At 52.6% G+C, this 9965-nt stretch overlaps 1 protein-coding gene across 1 annotated transcript; it reads left to right on the forward strand.

The window, feature by feature from the left end:
• The first annotated feature begins 5538 nt into the window (after window positions 1-5538).
• Window positions 5539-9032, forward strand: LOC142925690 (telomerase reverse transcriptase-like). The gene is made up of 2 exons (XM_076069043.1): window positions 5539-6241; window positions 7812-9032. The coding sequence occupies exons 1-2, from the start codon at window positions 6068-6070 to the stop codon at window positions 8151-8153; spliced, it is 516 nt and encodes a 171-aa protein (XP_075925158.1). The 5' UTR covers window positions 5539-6067; the 3' UTR covers window positions 8154-9032.
• The last annotated feature ends 933 nt before the right edge of the window (window positions 9033-9965 follow it).

A 9965-nucleotide genomic window follows, 5' to 3' on the forward strand; every position in this document is an offset into this window, starting at 1 on the left:
GGCCCGTGTAAACCTACGGACCCGAGTGTCAGAGCCATTTCGTCCTGTTTACCGTGGGGTGCGACGGGGATGTCATCTGGCTCCGATACTATTTCACATAATTCCCGGTCGTGGCCAATAGCAGTAGTAAATTATATTTGAACCGGCCCTACTCCTCCCCTAAGTCGACTCAACCTTAAATGAATACCAGGTGTGGTTGGTAAAAATCAGCGCTGGGGAAACAAAGGCGTTTCGGGCAATAACACCCCAGCATGACAAGTTTGCGTCTGACTGGCAGTTTCTTAGCACAAGCCACTGTATAAAGTACAGACGATATGCATCTGACATTATATTCTCAGCATTTATGCGTTTATGTTTATAAGCAGTGTTTAGTAATAATTTTTAAAGAACCTCAAAATACTCAACTTAATTTTCGTTCATACGGTGAAAAAAAAATGCAGTGCTGCTCAGCGGATTCAGAGTGAGACAACTGCTGCCAAACTGGAGTTGGTTAGAAGCACACTGCCCAGGTACGGAAACTTGTCTACTTTCTGTACTATTGCCCCATCACTCACACGATGACAAACATCCCCCCTATACCCTTAACAGACTGTTGGGGCAGGTGGTGTTAGCGAGCACCTATTAAGGCTGGCATGGTACGCGATGGGGTAGATGGCCAGCACCATGCCCAACTGCCTTTGTCTCCCAATTGGCGTTGTTTACACACCGCACTAGATACTCATTTGAGGCTGAGTCGACCTAGGGGAGGCCCAGGACCGTTTCAGATAATTGTGACTGGTGTTGACCTTGAGCAGGAATCAAACTCAGGTCACCGGATCTGTCGCGCTGCGCGCTAAATACGTATCATCATCATCATCATCATCACTGATATGGATAGGTGAGTCGATAGAAATTACATTTAATTCAACAGTTAATGGGCCAATTAACCAGTAGTTAATTAAATATGGGAGCAGTGGTTTACACACTGAAATATTAATTTGGAGACCCGAGTTTGAATCCAGCAATGTGACTGAGACATCGAGTGACGGAGACGAGACTGAGACAGCAAGCGACGGAGAGAGACAGAGACATCGAGCATCGGAGAGAGACGGAGACAGCGAGCGATGGAGAGAGACAGAGACATCGAGCATCGGAGAGAGACGGAGACAGCGAGCGATGGAGAGAGACAGAGACATTGAGCGACGGAGAGAGACGGAGACATTGAGCGACGGAGACGAGACGGAGACATCGAGCGACGGAGAGAGACGAAGACATCTAGCGACGGAGACATCGAGAGACGGAGACATCGAGTGATGGAGAGAGACGAAGACAGCGAGCAACGGAGAGAGACGAAGACAGCGAGCGACGGAGAGAGACGGAGACAGCAAGCGACAGAGACGAAGACAGCGAGCGACGGAGAGAGACGGAGACATCGAGCGATGGAGAGAGACGGAGACAGCGAGCGACGGAGAGAGACGGAGACAGCGAGCGATGAAGAGAGACAGGGACGACACAAAGGGACAGTGAGGGATAGGGGAAGGAAGCGGAGTGAGCGAGACGGGCAGAGTGCGGCGAGCGAGCTGCGGCTAAGCGGAATGACGGAGTCACAGACGTACTGTGAAGAGTTGTAATACAAGATGTGTCGGAGAAAACAAGAAAGTTGTTCGCGTCAAGTCGACCACTACAAATATAACCAACACTACCAAGACTTGGCCCACCCTGTTGGAGACGACGGCCCATTATCACCATTAACATCACTACCACCATCAACATCACCATCACCAACATAATTAACTATCATCACTGCCATTACCGTAATTAACATCACCATCAGTAACAGACATAGCATCACCATCATCACCAGCACCATCACTCAGCTCACTATACAGGGAGGGATGTACCGGTTCCAACATCATGTGGAGGTGTGAGGTGGTGCGAGGTGGTGTGATGAGGTGTGACAAGGCGTGTGGATGTGTGAGGTGTGTGGATGAGCGAGGGGGTGAGAGAAGATGGAATCAGGGTATATGGAAGGGCGTGAAGGTCTGGAGATGAGGGGCGTGAAAGTGTGAAGAGCGGTGTGGTGTGTCGTGGTGGCGGTGGTGTGTGGTGGTTTGTCGTGGTGCGTGGTGGTGATGGTGCGTGGTGGTGTGTGGTGGTGTGTGGTGGTGCGTGGTGGTGCGTGGTGGTGATGGTGGTGGTGCGTGGTGGTGTGTGGTGGTGTGTAGTGGTGCGTGGTGGTGCGTGGTGGCGCGTGGTGGTGTGTGGTGGTGTGTAGTGGTGGTGGTGTGTGGTGGTGCGTGGTGGGGCGTGGTGGTTTGTGATGGTGCGTGGTGGTGTGTGGTGGTGTGTCGTGGTGCGTGGTGGTGTGTGGTGGCGTGTGGTGGTGCGTGGTGGTGCGTGGTGGTGTGTGGTGGCACGTGGTGGTGTGTCGTGGTGTGTGGTGTTGCGTAGTGGCGTGTGGTGGTGCGTGGTGGTGTGTGGTGGTGTGTGGTGGTGTGTGGTGCGTGGTGGTGTGTGGTGGTGCGTGTTGGTGCGTGGTGGTGTGTGGCCGTGTGTCGTGGTGCGTCGTGGTGTGTGGTGGCGTGTGGTGGTGCGTGGTGGTCCGTGGTGGCGCGTGGTGGTGTGTGGTGGTGCGAGGTGGCGCGTGGTGGCGTGTGGTGGTGCGTGGTGGTGTGTGGTGGTGGTGGTGTGTGGTGGTGTGTGGTGGTGTGTGGTGGTGCGTGGTGCGTGGTGGTGCGTGGTGGTGTGACCGTGGTGTGAGGTGGTGTGTGGTGGTGAGGTGTGTGGTGGTGCGTGGTGGTGTGTGGTGGTGTAAGGTGTGTGGTGGTGGTGTGTGGTGGTGTGTGGTGGTGTGTAGTGGTGGTGGTGTGTGGTGGTGCGTGGTGGTGCGTGGTGGTGTGTGGTGGTGTGTGGTGGTGCGTGGTGGTGTGTGGTGGTGGTGTGAGGAGGTTGAGGAGGTATGAGGAGTAGTCCACGTCGCGCTGCTCGTTGATGACGTCGAGCGTTGCCGTCTGGCTGTGCCGCTGGTTGCAGAGCGAGCAGCTGGGCGTGCGGCACCAGGAGGAGGAGGAGGATCAGTTCACGTGTCTCCTCCTCCTCCTCCTGCTCCTCCTCCTCACCGTGCTCCAAGCAGCGCGGCTCCGCGTCCTTGCGGCCGCCGGGGCCCCTGGGGGCACCGCCACCACCACAACAACGACGACGACGAAACTAGGACAACAACAATAACACTGGCACAACAACAACACTTGGAGGATGACAGCACAGAGATAACAATAAACAACAACACTGGGACAACAGTGATTCCAACAACGACGACGACGCTGCGTGGAGAATCACAACAGTGATGATGACGGTGACAGCGATGACAGAGACAACAATGAACACAACAACACTGATCACAACCACTACAATAACAACGTGGCCATTAGCACCACCACCAACAACAACACGGGTTGCCATAGTACTACAACCACACCCCACAATAACAACCACCACCATCACCAACAACGCAACTACCAGACAGAGCAACAAGGTGACTGACCAGCCTTGCCCTCTCCTGCTGTGCTGCCTTGCCCACCATGCCCTGAGACTGCCCTACCCCTGCCCATCTCCAGCTTTGTCCTCCTCTACACTACCCCACCCAGCCATACGCCTCTACCCCAATACTCTACCCTACACAGCCTTGCCCTCCCTGCCTCCTACCCTACTCTAAACCCTGCCCTTCCCTCCTCTCCTTCACTGCCCCCTACACCTGCGCCCTGTCCCCCTGGCCCAGTCGTGTCCTGCCCTTTTTCACTGCCCTGCCCCGTGCCCCCTGCCCTCACGCTGCTGCTGCTGCGTGTAGATGTGGATGATGTTGTAGAGGAGGAGGCTGTGTTGGAGGTGTACACGCCGTGGCGGTGCAGCACCACCTCCTGGCGGCACCACGGGCCCCCCCCCCCGTACCCCCAAGGAGGGTGGGAGGGGTGTGACAGTGAACAGGTGAGCGTGCAGGCCAGTCACTGCACAGGTGAGTACTGTACAGGCAAGTGAGCGTACAGGCGAGTGCACAGGCGAATGAGTATACAGGTGAGTGTGCAAGAGAATGTACAGGTGAGTGAGCGTTCATGCCAGTGTACAGGTGAACGTGCAGGTGAGTGTCACAGGTGAGCATACAGGCGAGTGTCACAGGCGAGCGTTCGGGCGAGCAACTGCAACGCGTCGTTGCCGCACTTGTGGCCCAGGTTGTGCTGGCAGGGCACGATGACCACGGGCTTGGAGAACATTTCCAGGCAGAGGGGGCACAGCTGCTGACGTGCTCCAGGTGGTCGTAGCGCGCCTGGGACTCGCGCATCAGCAACGACGTCCGGCCCTGCACAGCGCCTCTGCACGCTCATCGCTACAGCTGTCACGCACAGGCAGAAAGCCTCCCCCTACAGCTGTCATGCACAGGCAGAAAGCCTCGTCCCTACAGCTGTCACGCACAGGCGGACAGCCTCGTCCCTACAGCTGTCACGCACAGGCGGACAGCCTCGTCCCTACAGCTGTCACACACAGGCGGACAGCCTCGTCCCTATAGCTGCCACGCACAGGCAGACAGCCTCGTCTCTACAGCTGTCACGCACAGGCAGACAGCCTCGTCCCTACAGCTGTCACACACAGGCAGACAGCCTCGTCCCTATAGCTGCCACGCACAGGCGGACAGCCTCGTCCCTACAGCTGTCACACACAGGCGGACAGCCTCGTCCCTACAGCTCTCACGCACAGGCAGACAGCCTCATCCCTAAAACTGTAACGCACGTGCATTGGAAGCGCTACCAACTCACGGAATTTGAAACACATTCCACTGTTACATGGACTTCCTGAGAAAGAGGTATGGTGTAGGTCTAACAATGGGCTTGTCAAATCAGAATCTATCAGTGGGTAAGAGGTGAGTGTGCGGTTGGCAGTGACATGCTGTGGGAAATTCTAAAATGTGCACTTTTTTACTAAATCGGGGTAAGTTCCCAATGAATGTGTAGATTTAAGGATCAAACATAGCCTCTGGCAAGGAAACGGGTATACAAGTGAGCTGCTGGGAGATGGAACTGTTGTAAGGTTATGGCATGGTGCTTTTGTGAATGGTATACAGCTCCATTTTGTAAGAGTGCTTCTATGCAAAGACCGTGGTGCTGAAGAGACATTTCAACATCGCACATGTTATAAATAACCATTTTAATTGCATAACTCAGCCCCCAACTCACGGCGTTATAACTGCGGGCAACGAGTTTCAACCACAAATGCCTGCTAGGATGTCCCTGCCGTGTTGCCTGGCGAATGGCCCTCTGACCCGGTTAACGCGAAGACGCAATTCACCAAAAGTAAAAAATGAGTGTTGACCCAGACTCAGCGCTTGGGCGCCACGGTGGCGAGGTGTTCACTACCTCGCCTGCTGTAATATTTGGAATTTGTTTGCGTCTCTCCCCTTGGTCGCGTGTTTTTTTCTCCAGGTCCTCTGGGTTTCTTCCTCCACATTTAGTATCAATCAGGATCACGCGTTTAAGAGTATTTCGCTGCTATACATTTCCACACGATGATAAGCCACTTCGTTGGACTATAATGTGTGGCCAGGTCTCTTCTGAAAAAAAAAGGCTACAATGGCTCAGTGGGCCCCACCTGCTAAAATAAACAAATAGTTTAGAGGCGTCCAGCGTTCAGCTCTCACGAGCCCCCTCCCCTCGCCCCACAATTGGCCTCGGGGCTGGGCCAACCCCCCCCCCCCCCAGGCCAATCGGGACTCAGCCCCCCTGGTCGAGGCACTGCGTCCCCACATTGAATCTACACAGCTCAGCGACGGTAGCGAGGACCTCGGGGCGACCTTTTATCTTTCAATTGCGACGACGACGACGTGTGTTTACAGAAACGAGTAGAGCGAGTCATTCACGTTTGATGATTTTACCACGAGTCGAATAAATGTGTTCATTTTACATCGGTAAAAACACTTTTGTATGACTTAATAAACATTGCAATACTGTATGCAATTTACTCAGGGCCCTCGTAGCCTGAATCCGGCCCTGTCTGGTCGGCGTCTCTCGCCCCTGAGGAGTCGAGCGCGCCCGGCGAGGGAAGCATGGCCTCCACCTCGTCGCGCTCGTGTCACTACGAGGAGGAGGGCGAGGAGGTGGCGAGGGGGACGGAGGCCCCGAGGCAGCTGCTCGGGGCCTCTGCTGCGCGCCGGGGACGACGCGGGGCTGGCGAGCCTCGCGGGGCCAGGGACCTCACGCCGCCCGTCTCGTTCAGACAGGTCGGTGTGTGGTGTCTCGTTCAGACAAGTCGGTGTGTGGTGTCTCGCTCAGACAGGTCGGTGTGTGGTGTCTCGCTCAGACAGGTCGGTGTGTGGTGTCTCGTTCAGACAAGTCGGTGTGTGGTGTCTCGCTCAGACAGGTCGGTGTGTGGTGTCTCGCTCAGACAGGTCGGTGTGTGGCGTCTCGTTCAGACAGGTCGGTGTGTGGTGTCTCGCTCAGACAGGTCGGTGTGTGGTGTCTCGCTCAGACAAGTCGGTGTGTGGTGTCTCGTTCAGACAAGTCGGGGTGTGGTGTCTCGCTCAGACAAGTCGGTGTGTGGCGTCTTGCCTGTGTGGCGAGTTGTGCTGACCGCGCCGAGTTTGATTCCCGCCAACCACCCAGCGACGATTATTGGCCACCGGTCCTGGGCCTCCTCTGAGTCGACTCAGAGGAGTTCGCGGTGCGCAAACATCGACAATGGGGAGACTAAAGGCGATCGGGCGCCGTTCTGGCGACCTCCCTCTTCGTGTGCCGTGCCGGCCTTCATATTTGCTGCTCGCTAACAACAATTGTCCCAACAGCCTGTGAAGGCTACACGGGAGATCTTTGTGTCTGTGCCGAGAGGTGCCGCGCCCCGAAATCGGCTCACGGTCAACGCCAGTGACGAATATATGAACCCGTTCTGGGACTCGCCTAGGTCGACTCAGCCTCAAATGAGTACCTGGTGCGATGTGTAAATATCCACAACTGTCAACCCCTCATGAGTGCCTACCTTATTGTAGAACAATTCAGGACCTTAGTGGTCACCTCGTGCACTTATAAATCTCAACGTTCATCCTACAAATTCCCATCACAAAGGAGAAACACAAATAGATTAAAAAAAAGTTAGCTAGTACTGAAACGGCTGTATCCCGTATGTACTTACAAACTAAATTTCTCTGTACAAGAATACGGGTAAACTGTATAGGTTGACAAGTATGAATATCGCCACTTGGGAAACAAAGACGGCCGGGCGTGTGCTGGCCACCCACCACCCCCTTGTGTGCCAAGGCAAGGTTGTTACCCTGTTATAGTTGGGTCCGGTGTGAGGAGATGTTGCCGTGGAGGTGATGAACTGTGCAACTCAATCTCTTCTGAGAACTCCGTGAATGACTTGTTGCACAAAAACCCGGAAGGATATTTAAGCTTAGGGAGCCTATAACTTGATCAGAAATGTGCCCAGTCTCATCAGATTTCTCGGAAACTAAGGAGGGTTGAGCGTGGATTGTGCTTGGATGGACAACCAGCATCCATAAAACAGGTGTGATAGGCTACTATGAGCCCACATAGGCAGATTGCAGTAAAATAAAATCCATATCTGTGTTTTACTTAGACCCTCAGACGATGCTCCTTCACGTCACCAACCCACACTGACCAGCGTGGTGAAACTCCCATGACCCACATGGCGTGGGGTAACTTACCCAGCAGTGGATTGACAACAGGGCTGTGCTTGTACACGTTAGAGTTTTCTTTTGTGACTGACCACAAGCATCTGCACGGCAGCTGCCTTCACACGCCTCATGCCAAGCCCCATCGTCTCGACCCCCACAGCTGTCCAGCCAGAAGGAGCTCATGAGCCGCCTGCTGCAACAAATCCACAGCCGGGGCAAGTGCAATGTAGTGGCGTTTGGGCTGGCGAGGCCGTGCGAGCCGACGCTGCCGTCCGTGCCCAAGCTGCGTACGCACTGGACCAACGACACCACTGTCTCCATGATGAACGACAGCTTCTGGGGGACCCTGATGGAGCGCATGGGGGACCAGGTCTTCGAGTACCTGGCGGAGGTGTGCTCTCTTTTCATGTGCGTGCCGCCTTCCTGCTACTACCAGTTCTGCGGCGTTCCCATCTATGACCTGGTGGTGTCAGGCCGCCACTTCTCTGCATCCAACAGGTGAGCGTGGAGTTGCGGGTGTGCATGTTTACCGCTTCTGTCGGCTAAACGCTGAGTAATAATAATCTTAGCTATAAAGGGCATTTTTTTGTCTGTCTGTGTGTGTGTGGCCAACACTGGCGAGGGATTTCGCTCGTGAACCATGGGGTTTACGTTTAAATAAACTCCTTTACCGAATAGAACCAAAGAGTATAGATCCTTGCAGTCACGAAAGCTTCAAATCTAGAATCCTTAAAAGTTTTTTTTTAAACAACGGTTTTATTAACAACTTCGTTTAACTCACGGTCGAGAAGTACGTCAATGAAGAGGCGCCTGCTCCCACATCAACGCTTACTAGAATTAATTTATTACTTCGGTAACTCGTTCACACGGAGCAGGCGCGTGTGAGACACGTGGCGCCTGCTTCTTGAGCGGGGCGATTCGAGAGTTTAGTGCCCGCGGCGTTTTTTACCTACGCAAATAAATAAATAATAAGGCGTCCATACAAAATGTTAATTGCTTTAAAGTAGCGATTTAATTGATTAATTGATACAGGCATGCATAGTCACCGAATCTGAGTACGTGTGAAAAATTTGGATCTGATTGGAAAACAGGAAGTAGACTAAATTTTGATTACAAGATTTGACCATGACACAGGAATCAAGTTAAGTAAAACCCTTGAAAAAAGTACCCAGGTAGCACGCCATAAGCCCCGTGGTGAGCCAGCGCTATTCTGATTTCACGTCCGTCACCTTTAAAGTACTTTAATTAGCGATTAAGTGCTGTTTTTGGTTATTTATTACGTCGCACCTCCGAGCGCGCCAAAGCACGCGTCTGTACAGTCTCGCCCGTACCAAGTCACATGCGTTTGGTGGGGGGGAGGGCCCCTACCAAGTCACATGCCTTTGTTAGGGGGGAGGGGGCAATTCCCATTCGTGTGGATACTGTGCAAGGTAACAAACACATTAACAGCTCCCTTCAAACCTTTCTTACCATGATTCTTTACTCTTACTATTCCCGTTATGAGATATTTAATTACCAGCCTCAAACAATGTTTGATGATAGTTACCCTAAGTAACACTCATTTTCACCCTGACTACTAAGTGCTACTTTTAAACTATTATGTACAAAATGCCATTTATTCCCCAAACAGGTCCTTCCAGGGCGGGCTGGTAGGAACATTGGCACTGCTATTCAGTGGCCTAAAATATGGCTCTAGATTTTGGTGTTATAATTTATTTACTTAGTTTATTGTTAAAAATTCGGTCACAGTCCCTATGATCACTGTTACATTGCATTTATGGCTTTTATTTTGGTGATTTCGAAAACGTTTTTTTTTTGGCCATGTTTTTGTTTATTGTAGTACTGAGTTAAACTGATGGCTTTAATCTTAGCTGTCTTGTGGTTGTTGTTGTTGTTGTTATTTGACTTGCATCCCACTGGAATTTTTGCACACAGCGTTGGTGTACGGTGCTATTTCAGGAATATTTTGATGTTTTTTTCCTGGATTTTCTGTTTGCACAGTCACATAATCACTTTAAGATGTTTTCTTGTTCATGTTTTTGTTTGTTGCGGTTGCAACCGATTCAATAGCCGAATGGCTCACAGGGCTATGCCAAATAAATGAACTATGGAACTATATACAGGTTAAGGGGGGGGGGGGGAGGAGCCAGGAAGGGACGTGGGTGGGGGGAGATCTAAGTTAAGCCGCCTTTTGTTATGCTGCAGGGGGTTCGGGGGAAGAGATGCACGGGTACATACAACCCACTGAAAGCAATGGAAATGGCTGTACAATTATAAGGCAGCTAAAGTTTGACTTGGTTTATAACATCTTTCC

Source organism: Petromyzon marinus, chromosome 23 (genome assembly GCF_048934315.1).
Source record: "Petromyzon marinus isolate PM22_M1 ecotype Great Lakes invasive population chromosome 23, UKy_Petmar_22M1.pri1.0, whole genome shotgun sequence".
Classification (NCBI taxonomy): domain Eukaryota; kingdom Metazoa; phylum Chordata; class Hyperoartia; order Petromyzontiformes; family Petromyzontidae; genus Petromyzon; species Petromyzon marinus.